The sequence below is a fragment of the Prionailurus bengalensis genome, chromosome B3 (genome assembly GCF_016509475.1).
Source record: "Prionailurus bengalensis isolate Pbe53 chromosome B3, Fcat_Pben_1.1_paternal_pri, whole genome shotgun sequence".
NCBI lineage: Eukaryota > Metazoa > Chordata > Mammalia > Carnivora > Felidae > Prionailurus > Prionailurus bengalensis.
The window spans coordinates 84793189-84814596 of record NC_057355.1 but is presented as its reverse complement, the minus strand read 5'-3'; the positions used below and the strand labels follow the sequence as shown (position 1 = coordinate 84814596).

General features: G+C 37.8%; 1 protein-coding gene across 1 annotated transcript in view; it reads left to right on the top strand.

Moving 5' to 3' along the window:
- Positions 1-20981, top strand: part of LOC122469002 — a 42864-nt gene extending 21883 nt beyond the window's left edge. The window contains exons 3-8 of the mRNA XM_043555989.1: positions 318-456; positions 4048-4169; positions 5872-5982; positions 14497-14603; positions 18290-18380; positions 20621-20981. Coding sequence (XP_043411924.1) covers positions 318-456; positions 4048-4169; positions 5872-5982; positions 14497-14603; positions 18290-18380; positions 20621-20737 — 687 coding nt within the window. The 3' untranslated portion in view covers positions 20738-20981. The remainder of the gene's footprint in view (positions 1-317; positions 457-4047; positions 4170-5871; positions 5983-14496; positions 14604-18289; positions 18381-20620) is intronic.
- Positions 20982-21408: the final 427 nt, after the last annotated feature.

The following is a 21408-nucleotide window of genomic DNA, read 5'->3' as shown; positions in this document are numbered from 1 at the left end:
ATCAGTTTCTTTGTCTGTAAAATAAACTACTTAGGATGGACAGGATGGTCTCAAAATACTCCTTTAACTCAAATTTTATATATTTCTCATGGCCATGTTTTACATCATTTTGCATCAACTTAAAAGTTTCTAATTGTCTCAGAAATAAAATGAAAGAAGAACAGGGTTGCTCTTCAATAAGTGAAACTTGTCTTTCTGTGCCTTGTTGTTGCTCTCAGATTTTTAGCATATGAACCACTGATGTTTTGCCTTATTTAGCAATAAAAAGAGACTCCTTTGTACTTTGTTTCTTTTGAAGTTCTTCTTCTCTCCACCAGATACAGCAGCAGCCAGAACCCACAGTTCACGTTGATGCATTCCTTTATGATGAAGACTTTATTGATTCATTATGTGAGGAAGGAAAAATGAGCAGAAACTACTGTATGGTGTGTGGCTCACACCAGACTGCACCTTTAGGTAGGCATTCAACTATGCAAACCTGATGATTTTGTGTCTTTTCTTTACATTTCATGAGAATACAAATTCTTTTTTTTTTAATTAATTTTATTTTAAGTTTATTTATTTTTGAGAGAGCACTTGTGAGCAGGGGAGGGTCAGAGAGAGAGAGGGAGAGAGAGAATCCCAAGCAGGCTTCACTGTCAGCACAGAGCCTGACGTGGGGCTTGATCCCACCAACTGTGAGACCATGACCTGAGCCGAATCAAGAATCAGACGCTTAATCAACTAAGCCACCCAGTTGCCCAAGTATGCAAACTCTTGACCAAGGCATTCAATGGTTTTTGAAAGAAAAAGGCCAACCTCCAACATAGCCATTAGCAATTATTGAAGTTTAGGGAGGCAAAATAGAAATCTAACCCAGGAAAGTTAGGCCACTTAATGCCTCCAGGGAGGGTCTCTCTGCTTTTCACAGAAGTGACTTTTCAGGTCCAGAAACTAATCAGAAATAACTGAGTACAGGGAAACCAACTTATACTTTCCAAACTTACAAGAAATTCATAGATAAACCATAATGCTAATTCATTTACAATGAGAACTATAACTGCAGGGGGGCTGAAATGTTCTTATAAAAGCATCTACTTGAGAAGTCAGATAGGGGCACCTGGGTGGCTCAGTTGGTTGGGCGTCCGAATTCGGCTAAGGTCATGATATCACAGTTCACGAGTTTCAGCCCCACATCGGGCTCTGTGCTGACAGCTCAAAGCCTGGAGCCTCCTTCGAGTTCTATGTCTCCCTTTCTCTCTCTGTCTCTTCCTTGTGCTCTCTCTGTCTCTCTCTTTCCCTCAGAAATAAACATTAAAAAAAAAAAAAGATAGTAACCAGATATTGTTGGATGGGCATGGATTCAGAGGACAGAGATAGATAATCTTGGGAGCACCTGGGTGTCACAGTTGATTAAGCATTCAACTTCGACTCAGGTCATGATCTCACCGTTCATGAGTTTGAGCCCCTCATGGGGCTCTGTGCTGACAGCTCAGAGCCTGGAGCCTGCTTTGGATTCTGTCTCCCCTTGTGTCTCTCTGCCCCTCCCCCACTCACACTGGCTGTCTGTCTGTCTGTCTGTCTCTCTCTCTCTCTCTCTCAAATGTAAATAAACATTTAAAAAAAATTTTAGGGGCACCTGGGTGGCTCAATCGATCAAGTGTCCAACTTCAGCTCAAGTCATGATCTTATGGTTCGTGGGTTCAAGCCCTGCATTGGGCTCTGTGATGACAGCTCAGAGCCTGGACCCTGCTTTGGATTCTGTGTCTCCCTCTCACTCTCTGCCCCTTCACATTCTCTCTCTCTCTCTCTCTCTCTCTCTCTCTCTCTCTCTCTTTCTCTCTCTCTCTCAAAAATAAACATTAAAAAAACTTTTTTTTTAAATTTTTTCTTAAAAAGATGATCTTGAGAAAGAGTTTATTCAGGCCATGATTTGACTTAGTGAAACATCTCCAGTCCATACGAGAGTACAGCTCTAGTGACAGAAAGTCTCTTGCATCTCTGCCCCTAAGATGCAACACTTATGTCTCAAATGGGAAGCTAGACTAACCCCATGCTGCTAATATGCTAACTCTTCTGTTAATATATTCTTTGTTCAAATTGGATATGATCATCTAGGCTGTTGCTTTAGACATGCTATTTCAATCTTCCTGGTCACTTATATTTAGTTATTGCTTATAGTGGCCTACCCCTCCAGGTAAGTAATCTTGTGTTGATATTACTGATCTCAGATAATATCATTGTCAAAAGTTGACTACTACCAAATTTGTAATGTGCTGCTAATACAAATATATTGTCTCTATATTATAATGGGGAATTAAACTTCCCTGATTTACTTGTTTAAGATTCTATTTTTAGATAGTACTCACAATTTCCATTTGAGATAGTTAAAATTCAAGAATAGAAAAGGACTTAGATAAGAACCATAAAAGGAAAACTAAAAAGTGAATTACAACTGTAATACCATATCAGATCTGATTTGCAGAAGTCTAAAGAAGAGATATGTTTGACACATAGAAATTTGAAAATTACAAAGCATTTTGTGGGAAAATAGATGCATTTTCCCATAGAAATCAGGTTGTAAATAGTGACTAGGTGTGCAGGCCAGCCCATATAACTACAGTGAATCTGAAAAAACTATCATCTTGTGGAACTCTCCTTCTATGAAAAGAGGCTTGTCTAGCTGTAAGACACTAATGATGACTCTGTAACCCAAGGCAGAAGCACTAATGTGACAAAGAGGGTAGTGAGGATGAGGATTCTAGGCAGAAAAGGATAGTAGTGGTCAAACGCTTTATTTCCTTCCAAGGGATTAGCCTGCCTGCTTCCCATTTTCTTTGCCACCATCTATTACTTATAGCCAAAGTATCTCCCCTTCCTACCATTGTATTATGTAGAACACAATATAGCAAGTCTTTAAAAAATATACTCAGGCTCTTCCAGATACTTGATTACACAAACAATGGAGTGAGATGAGCTAGGAGGCTTGTAACAGTTAAAAAATTGTAGCAGTTAAACTCAGAAATAAAAATAATTTATGGGAATATCTTCGCCTCCCCTCACACCAGCCTCCTCCTGCACTCCAGAACACATTTTAGGTTGGTCAGGGCTGCCACACTGCACAACTCCAGAGATGGTCATTCATTTGATAGTGTGTGTTCTATTCAGTAGTGTGTGGCTGTTCTGTGGTTGCTCTGGGATAAGGGGAGAAAGCCAGATGGTATGCGAGTTAGGAAGCATCCCACAGAATAAGAGTCCTAAGGAAAAGAAGGGAAAAACCAAGGACAAGCAAGTGAGGGGCACAGGGATAGGGACAGGTTGCTAAGTAGCTGTTCCCTAAATGTCAGAGACTTCATGTTTATTCTTCTCTAATACAGCTCAGAGTGAATGAGTACAAAATTATCACATTAATTTTTTCTAAATAACCTCTGAATGGCCTTTGTTGATGAAGAGAAAAACATGAAATATGCTTTATAGGGGCACCTGGGTGGCTCAATCTATTGGGCATCCAACTTCAGCTCAGGTCATAATCTCACCATTTGTGGGTTCGCACCCCACATCAGGCTCTGTGCTGACAGCTCAGAGCCTGGAGCCTGCTTCAGATTCTGTGTCTCCATCTCTCTCTGCCCCTCCCTTCCTCCTTCTCTCCCTCTGTCTCTCTCTCTGTCTCTCTCACTCTCTCTCTCTCTCTCTCTCTCTCTCTCAAAAATAAACATTTTAAAAAATTACAAAAGAGGGGTGCCTGGGTGGTTCAGTCGGTTAAGTGTCCAACTTTGGCTCAGTCATGATCTCACAGTTCGTGAGTGCAAGCCCCTCATCAGGCTTTGTTCTGACAATTCAGAGCCTAGAGCCTGCTTCGAATTCTGTGTCTCCCTCTCTCTCTGCTCTTCCCCTGCTCATGCTTTGTCTCTCTCTCCCCTTCAAAAATAATTAAAATATTAAAAAATAACAGTAAAAAAAAGAAAAAAGAAATATGCTTTATAAATTTGGTTAAAAGAATTAAAAATACAGAAGAGAATATTTAATACCCAAGTACAATTTGATGTTTATTCTGTTCTAATTCTCCAGGATTTATTTCTCATTCCTTCTCCCTCATGGAATTGAAGTTCATTTATCATCATGTCCTCCCTGATCTGTCGGGAAAGGTCTTGGTTGACGTTGGCTCCAGGCTTGGCACAGTCCTTTATGGGGTAAAGTCCAGCTTGTGGACACACTCAACATTTGGAAAATACTTTCTTCTCCTGCTAGCAACAATTTTTCCTGCCACCATCCAAGGTGACAGCTTGGCTTTATTTATTAGAGTAACAGAATAATGAGGTTAAAATAGTATACTGGACTTGGAATTTCAAAGGCCAGCTCTCTGATATCCTTTACTAGTTTGCCTCTGTGACACAAATGAAGGAATAGCAACAAAACAGAAGCAGGTGACCCTCATAACACTTTGCTGTTTTGCCCATCACTACTGATGGACTGAGGTTTGGTAAGAGCTTTTAGTAAAACTTTTATAAAATTTACCTAACCTAGGAAATTGCATATGGCCATAACCAAGTCACTTAACACCCTGGCTTCAAGCTCCTCACCTGTAAATAAGCTAACTAAATAATATCCAAGGACACATCTTGCTCCAATTTTCTGTGATTCAAGTTTGAACGGAGACATTTGTTTCTGAAGTATCACTTCAAGGTGGCTTTTTAAAAAAATTCAAATCACAAGTATTTCTAATGTTCTTAAATGGCTTTATCAAAAAACTTAAATGTGGTTTCTGGTTGTCATTAGCAGACTTGTTAAAACATGTGGCCAACAGCAGTAGAGACTCATACCAGAAACAGACACCATCAGTTCCCAGCATCCATTGCTGCTCTAATCAGAAAGTTAACTCTTTAGTGCTTAGTTTATGTTTTAGTGTTAAGACTTACATTCTATAATTAGTAATGATATCTGTAGTAGAAAATACAGATTGTCAGATGGTTTTGTTTGGAGAACATTAGAGATTATGATTGTTTACCATATTTGCTCCACTCTTGTCCATTTTCTGATTTGTTCAAGAGTATATAGCTGAAAGAAATCTGGCTGTGCAGGTATGTGGCAGCGTTAATAAATTTAAACATATTGTCATTTTTCTCCCTATTAATATGGTTAATGATTCAACAGAAATTTTTGAATACCTACATATGTTCTGTTGAACATATTCTAAAAATCCATCATGAGCTGTGAATACAAATCTGGTTTATACATGGGTGTTAGTTGATGTAAAATGATATTCAGAATATGAGTTGCCTTTCCTTCCATATTATTTTTTTTGTAATTGCGACCAAAAATGGATACGTTATAATATCTAGTCCATTCTTGATTGTTCTTGTTGACTGATTGGTCAGTTATCTTTGGCAGATTGCAGACACCAGACTGACTTCCCTAAGCCCAACAGGACACATCTCCAGCCACCTTCCTTTAGTGTCAAACTGTGCATGATTTTCCATTATATTCCCCACGGGTTAACTCCTTTCTTGATTTCCCCTGATAAAACTTTCCAAGAAATTAAAGAAATAGGGATTTAAACAGAGAATCTGTATGTGATCACTTTTCTCACTTCCAACTTTGTTGAATGCACGGCTTTATCAGGAAAAGTAAGAAGAGATCAATCTTTCAAAACATGATTGCTTTTAAATAATAGAAATTAATAAACTACAATCAAGGTCTTGATCAGTAAGAGTCTTTAAGTTCTTGAAGTTGTAGTGTTGAAGTTGAAGTGTTTTACATACACTACAAGTTATTATTTTTCATTTTATTTTTACTTTATTGAATTCCATTTTTTTTAAGTTTGATTTTTTAAATTTTAGGTAGAAATGAACTCACAGTTAATTAATTTGCATCACAGTATGTCTTCTTTTTCAGGGTTATCTTTACAGTTCAGCACTGCAACTATATGGAGTAGAACTGAATGGAGATTTCTGCCAGTTGCAGGAAATGGTTATTAAAAAATACCAGTTCACTGACAGAATAAAGGTACCCTTTTATTTATTTATTTATTTATTTATTTATTTATGAGGGACAGTTGACACAAAGCGTTACATTAGTTTCAGGTGTACAACATGGTGGTTGACAAGTCTGTACATTATTCTGTGCTCACCATGAGCATAGGTACCATCTGTCCCCACACAGCACTATTACAGTACCATTGACTGTGTTTCCTAAGCTGTATTAAAGGTACCCTTTTAAATATACGTTCTGTTATAGGGGCGCCTGGGTGGTTCAGTCAGTTAAGCGTCTGACTTCGGCTTAGGTCATGGTCTCGCGGTCCGTGAGTTCAAGCCCCGTGTCAGGCTCTGTGCTGACAGCTTAGAGCCTGGAGCCTGCTTCAGATTCTGTGTGTGTATGTTTCTCTCTCTTTGCACTTCCTCTGCTCGCTCGCTCTCTCTCTCTCAAAAATAAATAAACATTAAAAATTATATATATGTATATTTCTGTTGTCTATCTTATACCATAATTTAGCCAAGTTTCTTCTGAATTGGAGTTAGAAAATCTTTTTTTTTTTTTTTAATTTTTTTTTTTCAACGTTTATTTTATTTTTGGGACAGAGAGAGACAGAGCATGAACGGGGGAGGGGCAGAGAGAGAGGGAGACACAGAATCGGAAACAGGCTCCAGGCTCTGAGCCATCAGCCCAGAGCCTGACGTGGGGCTCGAACTCCCGGACCGCGAGATCGTGACCTGGCTGAAGTCGGACGCTTAACCGACTGCGCCACCCAGGCGCCCCTAGAAAATCTTTTTGAATCTATTCTTGGTTGCTGTTGTGTAGAAATAGGTGGAGTTGACTTAATATTTTAAAACATTAATAAAGATGAATGTAATTATAATTATCTTCCACTCCTATTTCTCTTCCTCCCCAGTGTTATTAGAAAGTGGAATTTTTTTCTTAATCTCTTTCATCTCCACTTTAGTACAGTTTTGGTAGCATTTTTGAACCTTGAGATGTTGGTCAGAAGTGTATTTAATTAAATTCTTACGTTGAAAGTAAGCAAAAAAATTAATACTCTCAGTTCTTTATCTTCTTTTTCTAAGCTTTCAGGAGGCTTTGTGGATGCCACAGAATGGCGGTTCAAGGGGAATGATGTCCTGGGTTGGGCTACAACAGAAATTTTCTCTTTTTCTGTATGTAAGGGCAAAAATAACCAAAAGGGGGAAAGGAAGTTTTTTGCTTAATGCAGTAATTCTTACCCTTTGAGTGACAATCTTATACTTCTAGTGGCAACGCAGGGAAATATTGAGCATCGAAGGCTCTCTGGTGTTAAGGGCAATCTGATGTTGACAGATATCTCAGTACAATTGAGGTCTAGTCTTCCCCTTTCTTACTGAAGGAAATTTTTTCATGGTCTTCCTCCTTCCAAACTTTCTTTTTTCTCTCTCTCTCTGTCTCTTTCTCATCTTAGAAATAGACAAATGATTAAAGTAAATTTATTGTCCAGTAAAAAAATTCATGGGTTGTTCTCACTATCCCATATTTAGTGAACGAAAACACATTGCTCTTGGATAATAAGAATCACATAACTAACAGTAGTGTCGATTTCATTGGAAATTGAGATTTAAAAATTAGGACCTCTGGAGCACCTGGGTGGCTTAGTTGGTTAAGCGTCTGATGTCACTTCAGGTCGTGATCTCATGGTTTATGAGTTTGAACCCCACATTGGGCTCTCTGCTGTCAGCAGAGGCTGCTTGGGATCCTCTGCACCCTTTTCTCTCTGCCCCTCCCCCATTCACGTGCTCATTCTCTGTCAAAAATAAACATTAAAAAAATGTTTTTTTAATAAATAAAAATCAGGACCTCTGAGAATCATAGTTTATAAATGGACAACCAAATACTTTATTATTATTTTTTTAAAGAAGATGATAAAGTTATATAAAACATTTACGGGGAGCCCAAGTGGCTCAGTTGGTTAAGTATCTGACTTGATTTCATCTCAGGTCATGATTTCAGTTTGTGAGGTTGAGGCCCAAATGGGGTGCTGTGCTGACCTCACAGAGCCTGCTTGGGATTCTCTCTCTCCCTGTCTCTCTCTGCCCCTCCCCTGCTCATGTGCATGCTCTCCCTCTCTAAATAAATGAACTTAAAAAAAAAAAAAAAAGCATTTATTTACATTTTAAAAGATTTTTACCCCTTACTTTTCAAAGGAGTATATGTGGATGCATGCCCATCCCACATACTTTCCCAGCTTGTGGCTTCGGTGGCTATTAGTAACCCAATGGCAGAAAGCTGTTTTTATACCATTTTATTGGCAACCTTCACAGTTTCCTTCCTTGATGCTAAAGATAATTGTTGTGTTTGAGAGGCCCTAAGATCAACAGAAAGGAATTGTAGGACTATTTTTTATAGTATCTGTTGAAACCCACCCACCCTTTAAGGCTCAGTCTCTGTGTTTTGTTTTGTTGTAGTTTGTGTTTGGTCTTTTTTGACAGGACTTTCCTCAGAAGTCTAAGAATCCTTGGTTGTCTGTTCATACTTGAAAGTGAGAAACAAAAAGGCTGGTTGAATTTCTCAGCACTTAGGTGGGGATTCTGAGCACTGTGGGCTTCACTGTTGAGTGATCTTGTTTGGGTAGTTAATTAGTTGGAGAATATCTGATAAAGTAGCTTAAGATCTTTCCTCTTGGGCTTGTCTGATTGCCCGGAGAAAACCTTTCCAGTCTCCTTACTAAATGGCAAACAACATCCTGGGGACTGAGGGATAGAGGAAAAGAATTGAGACGTGAGGGATTCACAGCATCCTGTCTGCGTTATTTCCTTACTTCCCTTGTTTTCAGTACATTAGCCTTTCTTTCAGCTAGTCCTGATATCCCCTGACCCAGACACCTTTGCATTTTATCCTTTGCAGAGAATAAACCTCTGTTGCTGGGGAGGGCAGAGGTGTATAGGGGTTTGGGTGCTTCTAAAACTGACTTTCAACCAAATTACCTTATTTTTAGCATTTGTCTGTACTCCTTCACCCAGAAATGCCCAGTATCACCAAATATAAGCCTTTTAAAGATTCTGTAGTATAAATCAAGGCTGGATCTTTGCTTTCTATATGTCTAGAAATATATAGAATATATGTATATTATAGATATATATGTGCTTATATATAGATACGTATTTTTATTCTATATAAAATTATAGATATATGTATAGAATTATGTATATAACTAAATATGTAGAATTATAGATATGTATAGAATATTTAGAATTATAGATACATAATCTACTTAGAAATCAGATTTTTCTGGTCCTAAATTCCTTATTAGTTCCTCTTTTTTTCCTAACATACTAATTTTTTTTAGATTTTATTTTAAGTAATCTCTACACCCAACATGGGGCTCGAAGTTACAACCCTGAGATCAAGAGTCTCATGCTCTACCAACTGAGCCGGCCAAAGCACCCCCTTAACTTATAAATTTTATGTCAGTTGTTTGCTTTCCTATTCTCTTCATCCTTGTAGGTATACATCTTCTTTTCTAAAAACCCTATATTTTTATTATAATGGGGTTTCAGGAAAGTACTAGAGTACATACCATGTGTCTTACGCACTTTATGAAAAGACCCATTGATTTAAATTCTTCCCTTTCTTTTAGGCTAAAGGTGAATTTTCCTTTATTCATATCTTGCTTATTCCTTTGATGGGATTTAGAGTTACCAGCATAGCTGTTTCATCCCATTACTAGATTATAAAGTATTTGAGTATAGATAGTGTATCTCATTCATCATGTTATATCTCCTTGCATAGTATCTTATATATAGGAGGTATCCATTAAAAATTGGTTAAATTGATTTTGGTTGGCTTGTGGCCTTTGCCTTGTTAGCATTCCAGTTTGTCCAGAGCCATTTTGAGGGGTTGCCCTGGGACCTCTATTGGTTGCCATAATTAATTGATGCACCATATTTTTTTACCCTATCTGTGGGATGAGGTGTGAGAGAGTGAACAGAGATAGGAAAGAAAAAGAGGAAACTATATGAGAGCTATACTATATCCATAGGTTAATTTGCATACCTATTTCATATCTCAGCAACATGTTTAGAAAGTTTAAAGTGAGGGGAGCTTGGGTGGCTGGGTCAGTTGGGTGTCAGACTTTGGCTCTGATCATGATCTCACAGTTCATGGGTTCTAGCCCCCACATCGGGCTCTGTGCTGACAGCTCAGAGCCTAGAGCCTGTTTCAAATTCTGTACCTCCCTCTCTCTTGCCCTTCCCCCCACTCATGTTCTGTCTCTCAGAAATAAACGTTAAAAAAAATTTTTTTTTTCAACGTTTATTTATTTTTGGGACAGAGAGAGACAGAGCATGAACGGGGGAGGGGCAGAGAGAGAGGGAGACACAGAATCGGAAACAGGCTCCAGGCTCTGAGCCATCAGCCCAGAGCCTGATGCGGGGCTCGAACTCACGGACCGCGAGATCGTGACCTGGCTGAAGTCGTATGCTTAACCGACTGCGCCACCCAGGTGCCCCCCAAAAACATTTTTTTTTAAGAAATTTTAAAATGAGTGTTTTCTAAGTGTGTTCAGGAACAACATGTCAAAGGTGTGGTTCAGAGACTACAGACCCACTTAATTTAAACTATTTTAGTATTTTTACTACTTAAAGAATAAAATATGTTTAGAATCAAGGGTGCCTGGGTGACCCAGATGATTAAGCATCTGAATTGATTTTGGCTCAGGTCGGGATTTCACAGTTCAGTTGGGCATCTGACTTTGGCTCAGGTCATGATCTCTCCGTTAATGGGTTTGAGCCTTGTGTCAGGCTCTGTACTAACAACACGGAGCCTGCTTGGGATTCTCTCTCCCTCTCTCTGCCCCTCCCCTGCTCATGCTCGCTCCAAATAAATAAATAAATAAATAAAACTTAACAATAAATTTTTTTTAATATGTTAAGAATCAGACTCTACAACATTCTGAACAGTATTTATTTGTAAGACCAAAGAAATCATATGATACAAAATAGTTTAACTTTTTCTCTTCTTTTTAAAATGAAAAGAGGTTTGTTCTGGGGCATCTGGGTGGCTCAGTTGGTTAAGCCTCCGACTTCAACTCAGGTCATGATCTCACAGATCGTGAGTTCAAGCCCTGAGATGGGCTCTGTGCTGACAGCCTGGAGCCTGGAGCCCACTTCCAGTTCTGTGTCTCCCTCTCTATCTGCCCCTTCACTGATCACACTCTGTCTCTCTCTCTCTCCAAAATAAATAAACATTTAAAAAAATTTTTTTAAAGAAAAGAGGTTTGTTTTGCTCTTCAGAAAATAGATGTTTTCTCTTGTTATCTTGCCTGTGCTCTGTAAGATTTGTTGATTCTGGTCTAGGTTAATTTTTTGAGGTATATAGTTTTTTGTTTTTTGTTTTTTGTTTTTTTTTTAATTTTTGTTTTTCAACGTTTATTTATTTTTGGGACAGAGAGAGACAGAGCCTGAACGGGGGAGGGGCAGAGAGAGAGGGAGACACAGAATCGGAAACAGGCTCCAGGCTCTGAGCCATCAGCCCAGAGCCTGACGCGGGGCTCGAACTCCCGGACCATGAGATCGTGACCTGGCTGAAGTCTCAGGCTTAACCGACTGCGCCACCCAGGCGCCCCTATAGTTTTTATTTTTTATTATTAAGTTTTTTGTTCTAATTCCAGTATAGTTAACATACAGTGTTAGATTAGTTTCAGGTGTACAATATAATAATTCAACAATTCTATACATTACTCTGTGTTCATCATGATAAGTGTACTCTTTAATCCCCATCACCTATTTCACCCATCCTCCCACCCACCTCCCCTCTGCTGACCATCAGTTTGTTCTCTAAGGTTAAGATTCCGTTTTTTACTTTGTCTCTCTCTTTTTTCCCTTTATTTGTTTTCATAAATTCCACACTTGAGTGAAATCATATGGTATTTGTCCTTCTCTGACTTATTTCACTTAGCATTATACTCTCTAGCTCCGTCCATGTTACTGCAAATGGCAAATTTCATTCTTGTTTATGACTAATATTCCATTGTGTGTGTGTGTGTATATATATATATGTATGTGTGTGTATATATATATATATGTATATGTATATATATATATATACATATGTATGTATATATATATACACATACATACATATACCACCCCTTCTTTATCCATTCATCTGTTGGTGGACACTGGGACTGCTGCCATAATTTGGGTATTGTAAAGAATGCTGCAGTAAACATAGGGGTGCACGTGTCCCTTTGAATTAGTGCTTTTATATGTTTTCAGTAACTACCCAGTACTGCGAGTAATGGATCATCCAGGAGTCTTATTTTTACCTTTTTGAGGAACCTCCATACTGTTTTCCACAGTGGCTGCCTCAGTTTGCATTCCCACCAGTAGTACATGAAGGTTTCTTTTTCTCTATATCCTTGCCAACATTTGTCGTTTCTTGTGTTTTTTATTTTAGTCATTCTGACGGATGTGAAGTGATATCTCATTGTAGTTCTGATTTACATTTCCCTGATGATGAGTAATGTTGAGCATCTTTTCATGTGTCTGTTGGCCATCTATACGTCTTCTTTGGAGAAATGTCTGTTCATGTCTTCTGCCCATTTAATTGGATTATTTGGTTTTTTGGTGTTGAGTCTTATATGTTCTTTGTAGATTTTGGATGCTAACCCTTTATCAGATATGTCATTTGCAAATATCGTTTCCCACTCAGGAGTTTGTCATTTAGTTTTGTTGATTGTTTCCTTTGCTGTACAGAAGCTTTTCATTTTGATATAGTCCCAATAGTTTATTTTTGCTTTTGTTTCCCTTGCCTTGGGAGATCTATCTAGAAAGATGTTGCTATAGCCAGTGTCAGAGAAATTATTACCTGTACTCTCTTCTAGGATTTTTATGGTTTTGGGTCTCACCTTTAGGTCTTTACTCCATTTTGAGTTTATTTCTGCATATGGTATAAGAAAGGGGTTCAGTTTCATACTTTTGCATGTAGCTGTACAGTTTTCCCAACACCATTTGTTAAAGACACTGTCTTTTTCTTGTTGCATATTCTTGCCTCTTTTGTCAAAGATTAATGGACCACATAGTTGTGGATTTATTTCTGGGTTTTCTATTCTGTTCATTGATTTAGGTGTCTATATTTGTGCCAGAACCATACTGTTTTGATCACTCCAACTTTGTAATACAACTTGAAGTCTAGAATTGTGTTATCTCCAGTTTTGTTTTTCTTTTTCAAGTTTGCTTTGGCCATTTAGGATCCTTTGTGATTCGATACAAAATTTAGGATTGTTTGTTCTAGTTCTGTGAAAATTGCTGTTGGTGTTTTGATAGGGATTCCATTAAGTCTTGTTTTGAGTAGTATAGATATTTTAACAATATTTGTTCTTCCAGCCCATGAACATGAAATGTCTTTCCATTTCTTTGTGTCATCTTGAATTTCTTTCATCAGTGTTTGCTTTCAAAGTACAGGTCTTTAACCTCCGTGAATAAATTTATTCCTAGGTATTCTATTGTTTGGGGTATGAGGCATATAGTTAAAAAAAATTTTTTTTCTAATTTTTTTTTTAGTGTTGATGTATTTTTGTGAGAGAGAAACAGAGTGCAAGCAGGGGAGGAGCAGAGAAGGGGGAGACACAGAATCTGAAGCAGGCTTCAGGCTCTGAGCTGTCAGCACAGAACCTGAGCCGAAGTCGGACACCCAACTGACTGAGCCACCCAGGTGCCCCTAGGTGTATAGTTTTTTAAATAAATTATCTTGTTAGCTTTTTTAGATAAATAATATATCAAGTAAATTTTAGATGAAAAGTTAGACAAAGCCAATAAGCATATTAACATTTTACAATGTATCAATTACTTTTATTGTTTTTATATGATCCCATTTGATTCTGTGAATCATAGTAGATATATTCCAATTTATTTATGAGGATACTGACTGCCTAAGTATACAAACTCCATTGATGATGGAGCCAGAATTTGACCCTAGGGCCTTTGACTCTTAACAATTAATGATATAATCATAGTGAGAAAAAGCTCTGAACTGGAGATTAAAAGACTATAATTATAAATTTTATATATGTATATATGTATAAATAAATCCATCTGAAACAAATTTTCACAAGTTTATGGTTTTCATTAGATATCAAGTATCTCCCCTAGACAGTACTATTAAATATACTGTTCTTTCTCCCATTTTAAGTAGGTTAACTTCTCGGGGCGCCTGGGTGGCGCAGTTGGTTGGGCGTCCGACTTCGGCCAGGTCACGATCTCGCGGTCCGTGAGTTCGAGCCCCGCGTCGGGCTCTGGGCTGATGGCTCGGAGCCTGGAGCCTGTTTCCAATTCTGTGTCTCCCTCTCTCTCTGCCCCTCCCCCGTTCATGCTCTGTCTCTCTCTGTCCCAAAAATAAATAAACGTTGAAAAAAAAAAAAATTTAAAAAAAAAAAAAAAAAAAAAAAAAAAAAACTTCTCATATTGCCTCAACACCATCATTGAACCAATAAATATTTCTTCTTTGGTTATATGATACGGTATCTTTGTTTTCTTAAATGAACTCATTCTTCTTTAGGTGCTTCATGCAGACATCTGTACCCAAGGTTCACTTCTGCAAAATGCTGATGTTATTATAATGAATAACGTCTTCGAATATTTTCTTGATGAGGCAGAACAGGCCAGGTATGTTATTTATTCAAGCAAGAATCTGTTAAACTATATTCAGCAAAGTATGAAAAGGGGTTAGTGGGGCGCTTGGCTGGCTCAGTCAATCAGGCAACTCTTAATGTTTGGGTTATGAGTTCAGGCCCTACGTTGGGTGTAGAGATTACTTAAATAAATGCATATTTTTTAAAAAAAATAAAGGATTGATAAAGTAGAAATACTTTCATATTAAACTATTTTTTAAAACAACCTCAACAAGATTATATTAACAAGGAAATGCATTATGTATAAAATAAAAATAAACTTTGATTGTCTAACTTTGTAGAATATCACATCTAATTTGCAGGGGGGAGGGTATATATAAAATTATATCATGACTCAAGCACCTGCTTAGCAATCACAGATGCAATAAAATATCTATTCCCAGTGGGCGTTTATACTTACTCTTTTCTGTTTTATTTTCTTTGAAAAAACATCTCATGTGCTATTCTATCACAAAATGATGGGAATTAATTTTTGTGAGTATAAAGCAAGATATAAGAATATTCACCAAAATAGTGCTTAATTATCAAACTAAAAATATTTTTAAGGTGGTAATAGTTGGTTCCTAGAGTTATTCCACTCTTCAGGTAATGGAAAAATCAGCAAATCTGTTACCACTTTTTTGACTTCTCTGCCACAGTTTGATGTTTTTTGATCCATCAGGACCAGTAGTTTCCTCTAATTGGAAAATTCCTATGGTCCATAGTCTGAGACACTGATTTTTCTGACTAGTTAGGATTGCTGGCTTTTTATTTATCATAATGGCATATGTGTACTCTAGATGCAGGAAAGCTCCTTTCCATATGTATGAAAGGGAATTACACAAATGTTTGGATTAGTGTATCAATAAGGTTTCTACTGCAGAGAAATAAAAAGGCATATAGTTACAGACCATAAATAGTTATTACTAAGTGGACTCTCAAATGGCTAAACCTCTTCATCCTGCCACCCTTTTACCTTTTACCCTCACCCTGCCCCCAACTTTCTCCCTCTCTCTCTCTCTCTCTCTCTGTCTCTCTCTCTCTCTCTCTCTCTCACACACACACACACACACACACACACACACACACACACACACAAATACATATATCCAGAGGGTTGATGGGGGGTGGGAGGGAGGGGAAAATGGGTGATGGGCATTGAGGAGGGCACCTGTTGGGATGAGCACTGGGAGCACTGGGTGTTGTATAGAAACCAATTTGACAATAAATTTCATATTAAAAAATATATACATATATCCATACCCATTACTAGTAGGTTAAGGTCACTATGAAATTAACAATTTAAATATTTTAAAAAGAAACTAGTTCAGGGGCGCCTGGGTGGCTCAATGATTAAGCATCCTACTCTTGATTTCAGCTCAGGTTATGATCTCATGGTTCGTGGGATCGTCAGGCTCCGTGACAGTTGTGGAGCCTGCTTGGGATTCTCTCTCTCCCTCTCTATCTGCCCCTCCCCTGCTCACATTCTCCTCTTTCAAAATAAATAAGTAAACATTAAAAAAAGAAAGAAAGAAACTAGTTCAACAGAAAGCTAATCATACAGTCAAAGCTCAGCCACAATGAGTGACAATTTTTGGTCACAGGCTAAAGACCAGAAACACAACATGAGCAAAGTTGTTTTAATAATGGTGCTTTCTGGGGCGCCTGGGTGGCGCAGTCGGTTAAGCGTCCGACTTCAGCCAGGTCACGATCTCGCGCTCCGTGAGTTCGAGCCCCGCGTCAGGCTCTGGGCTGATGGCTCGGAGCCTGGAGCCTGTTTCCGATTCTGTGTCTCCCTCTCTCTCTGCCCCTCCCCCGTTCATGCTCTGTCTCTCTCTGTCCCAAAAATAAACGTTGAAAAAAAAAATTAAAAAAAATAATAATAATGGTGCTTTCTTTAAACTTAATTTCCAGTGGACAAAGTATGATTAGCTCTTTACCTTTTTAAGTTAATGACCAGTAGCCAAAACATTACATAATTGTTGGAGAATGAAATATTAACCAGGTTTATGTTGTACAAGAAGTTAAAAGAGAAAAACACCTTAAAATCTTTGGAGATTCATTGTAGAAAGATTTAGACTACTGAAGACTGGTGAAAGCTACTGGTGAACTTGATATTGGAAATACTGCTGAATGTTTGGGCTGTTTTAAAAGCTTTCTTGGTACATTCAGTCACAAACTCTCATTGTTCAGTGAATATGTTTTGGCCACATATGTTGGTTCGGTCATTTCTCCTAAATTAGTCTAGTGCAATGAAGTCTAAATATATGCAGGTTATAGTCATGAATGACAGTATATAAGAGAATGTTTAGAACACATAGTAAAGTATTCTGACATTGGAATCATTCTGAAGAAACTGATCATTTAGCTGTATTAATTCTGTATTGTACTAAGTGAAAAGGAACAGATGGCATTACATACAGCCTCCAAAGACTTGTAGTCTTAATTAGAATCTGGGACAAGTGGGATGATATTGCTATAGGAGTTAGTATATAAGAGAAAACAGAAATATATCATAATAATAGAAAATGTATACTCAGGAAAGTCTGAGTCTTCAGAATAAGTTAGATCTCATTGCAGGGTAACACCCCAGATTTGTAGAGTAATTGTTAGTTTCAAAGGTGCCTCAATGCATTTTTTTGTTAGGTAAAACAGATACAACTCCTACAGTGACAGCTTACCAGTATTTTGAGAGCCATGACCAACCGTGCCAATTTACTCAGCTTCTTCATTCTTATTAAATAAACTTGTAAAATACATCATTTTTAAGGCACCACATCAAAACAATAGCTCTAACCCAAGCACAGGGACTGTTATCAAGCACTGCTACATGATTTTAGATCTAGCCTAAGAAAAAAGAACATTTGTATCATTTTGCCTAATAAACTCCAGAATACTAAACCTAATAAATTGTTGTAACTAAAATAAATACAAATGACACTGCTGCCCACGTGCCTGTTGCAAGGGATGCCCATCCCTGCTTTGCTGACCATTGCTCCCCAGTAGCGGGGTGCACTGTCGAGACTCGTGTACGTGAGAATCCAGTTCATGTCTGCATTAAAGTGAGTCAGAACTGCTCAGGTGTTGCCCTCTGGCACATACATATGTACATGGTATTTCGTTGTGCTTTCAACCAGGCTGGCCCCACTAAACCATATTGTCCAGAAGTCTTTCCATTAAATATTTTTGACAACCAAATAAAGTATGATTTCACTCTTGATGTTATTTTTAAAAATGTAATCTACATATTCTGCTTTATTGTTAGCTTTTTCTTGGTTTCTGGCTTCTGTGGCCTTTCTCTACGTCCCTTCTCCCCTCTCTGCCTCTCCCCAGCCCTTTTCCATCCGCAGATCCAGTTTTGACACACTTCATCAAGAGTTTAAGGGGCGTTAACTGCTGATCCACCTTTACCTTGTGTATTGGTCCTGAGAACTGAGTTTTTGCCTTACAGTACCTGGTAGTAACACAAATCCCCATCTTGCTAAATCTCTTCAATACTGAACTGAAAAATTTCCCAATTTCTAATTTGCTGCTATAGTCCTGTTTCCTGCAGGCAAACACTTTTGCCCACCTGGATTTCTAGGTATTGCTTATGCTGCATTTTCTCTTGTCATTTTCTTTTTTTTTTTATGTGTTCAGTATCTGGTAAAACCTAAAATATAAGTTTTTAATATGTTGCAGAGCCTGGGAATATATCAGCCATAATGTAAGGAAACAAGGATCCTTATTAGTAACAGTACCAAGCCTTGAAGATTCTCTCTCAAGTCTTCAGGTATGTAAGCCTCTTTCCCAGCATTTTTATTGTCAAAACTTTTCTTCTACTTTTTTCTTTTTTTTTTTTTTTTAAACATTTTTATTTATTTTAGAGAGACAGAGCATGAGCAGGGGAGGGACAAAAAGAGAGGGAGACACAGAATCCGAAGCAGGCTCCAGGCTCTGAGCTGTCAGCACAGAGCCTAACTCAGGGCTCAGACCCATGAACTCATGACCTGAGCCGAAGTTGTCCGCTTAACCGACTGAGCCACCCAGGTGCCCCTCTTCTACTTTTTCTGGTAGCTATTACAATATTCTGGGAATGCATTTTCTCGATATAGTGACATATGATTGAAAGAATGCAAAAGCCTGTGGCTTAAGAACTGGTTTGTAGTTTTTTTCATTGACCTCAAGAGCTCAGAAATTATAATTCTTATCTTGGTATTGATTCCTTTGCTTCTCCACCTGGTTTTTCCAACTGGGGGGTTACAGTTTTAGGTTAACAAATGCTCTTAAATGTATGTAAGAAGCTTAGAACACCCACATCATAACATTTCCCTTAGAACAAAAGGAACAGAGTTGTTCAAGGCTTCTAGAATAAGATATGTAGATTGGAGGTCCATGTACTCTGTGTAGTTTGGAATCTTATGCAGTCCACTTCTTTGTTCCTCAGATTCTCCGTATAAAATAAGCCCAGAGCACCTGAGTGGCTCAGTAGGTTGAACATACAACTTTGGCTAAAGTCGTGATCTCATCATGGATTTGAGTCCCATGTCTGGCTTTGTGTTGACAGGGTGGAGGCTGCTCTGGATTCTCTGTCTACCTCTCTCTCTGCCCCTCTCCAACAGGCTTTCTCTCTCTTTCTCAAAAATAAACATTTTTTTGAAAACGACAGACTTTTAAAAATAAAATAAATAAGGCCCATACTTACTAAGTTTCAACCCAATAAATTGACCTTTATATAAAGATTCATTAGTATTTATAAAGTTCTTAGAGACCCCCAGATGAAAGATACTGTTGTATTTCTCAATAATGGAGTGCTATAGTTTTTTTCGTAGCGCTTTCCTTACCTATAAGCACTGCCAAATTTAAGTATCTATTTCTTTCTTAAAAAAAGACTAAACAATCATCAATAATACTGTAAGAACTTTTTGTTAACCATCTAAATTACAAAAGTAATTCATGTTTGCCATAAAAAGGGAAATAATCCTGAGATATATTAAAAAAAGATGTTAATCTCCCCATTCCCTCCATTTAATTCTTTTCCGGAGAGACCCATCTCATGAGTGGTATAATCCTACCATACTTTTCCATGCTTATAAAAATGTGTCTTTTAAATATATGGTCTCCAATTTATTATTTCTATATAGATTTGAAGTAACTTGGTGAATTTTCACTTAACAAAATAGTAATTTTCACGCTAAATATGTAAATCTGTCTAGATAACCACTGGAAATTATTACTTAAGAATACATAAGTATTCATACATAAATTTATACATAAATTTTTTAATAACTTCATTGCTTTCTTGTTTAATGAATCTTCTTTAACCAGATATATTCATTGGTGTCTCTAGAATTTCTGCGCCATGGAGACTCAAGTTTACAATGCAGAGGAAGGTGGGGGGAGCAGATAAAAGTTATGGGGGGGGGAGTAGATTAGCCCTTCTCATGCAGTCCCTTAGCACCATCACTGTGTATGTATGAATAGTTTTTTCTGTTCTCTGTGTATTCTCATTGTTCTAGTCTTTTATTGTTTAAACCTAATAATAATTATTAAACTAGTTACATTAAAACAATTATTCTGCATTTTCTTTTTTCTTTCAAGTTCCAAAATCATAGTAAATTAAATCCTGAATCCACAGACCTGCCATGTAGTACAGCAAAGAATTGTTCATATGAGGGGCACCTGGGTGGCTCAGTCAGTTGAGTGTCTGGCTCTTGGTTTTGGATCAGGTCATGATCTCATGGTTTCATGAGTTCGAGCCCTGCGTCAGTCTCTGCACTGGCAGCACAGAGCCTGCTTGGGATTCTCTCTGTCTCCCTCTGTGCCCCTCCCCCACTTGCGCTGTCTGTGTCTCTCTCAAAATAAATAAATAAACTTTAAAAATATTGTTCATATAACACTGTGTAAACGTAATCCTGCTCATTGTAAAAAAATCTCTTGTATTCAGTTACTTAGTTCATCATGATTTCTTGAGTTCCAGAGAACAGGATCATTCTGCAGTTTACATGTGTTTTTATAATCTTTCTCTTCCAGATTAATATACAGTTATCTCCCTGGGTTGAAGAGGTACCATTGAACTACGATGTATACCCAGAAAAGCATATTGACAGAGAAGCTCTTGAACAAATTCATTTGTATAAGATTCTGTGACATTAAAATAGTCCTATCTCAGTATAATGTTTTGTGGTGTATATTACAAATTAATTTTTTAAAAATCTCCCCAATACCCTAACATATGTTTCTGTATTTTCCTTTCTAGTCTTTGTATATATGTTTACATATTTGTAAATAGTTGTATGGGTATATATAAATATACATAGTTGTGTATAGACACATAGTTGTGTCTGTATACAACTTTGATTTCTGTGATAGTTTAATTAAATATCGGAATATTTTTGGTTTTCCCATTTCTTTTATCTTGTTTAAAACATAAATATAGGGGCATCTGGGTTGCTCAGTTGCTTAAATGTCCGACTCTTGATATCAGCTCAGGTCATGATCTGAGGGTCGTGAGATGGAGCCCAACGTTGGGCTCCATGCTGAGGGTGGAGCCTGCTTGGGATTCATTCTCCCTCCCTCTCTCTCTCTCCCTCCCTCCCTCCCTCCCTTTGCCCCTCTCCCCCTCTTTCTCTCTCTCTCTCAAATAAATAAACAAACAAACCACATAAATATGTCTTTCTTTAGTCACTAACTCTGCATATCAATCCAGATAGGACAAGAAAGATCAGAAGGTATTTTTATCACAAAAGAAGGGTAGAGGGGAAGAAGGTAGGTTACATTCGATCCCATTTATTAGATCTCTATTCTGTAAGATTCCTTGT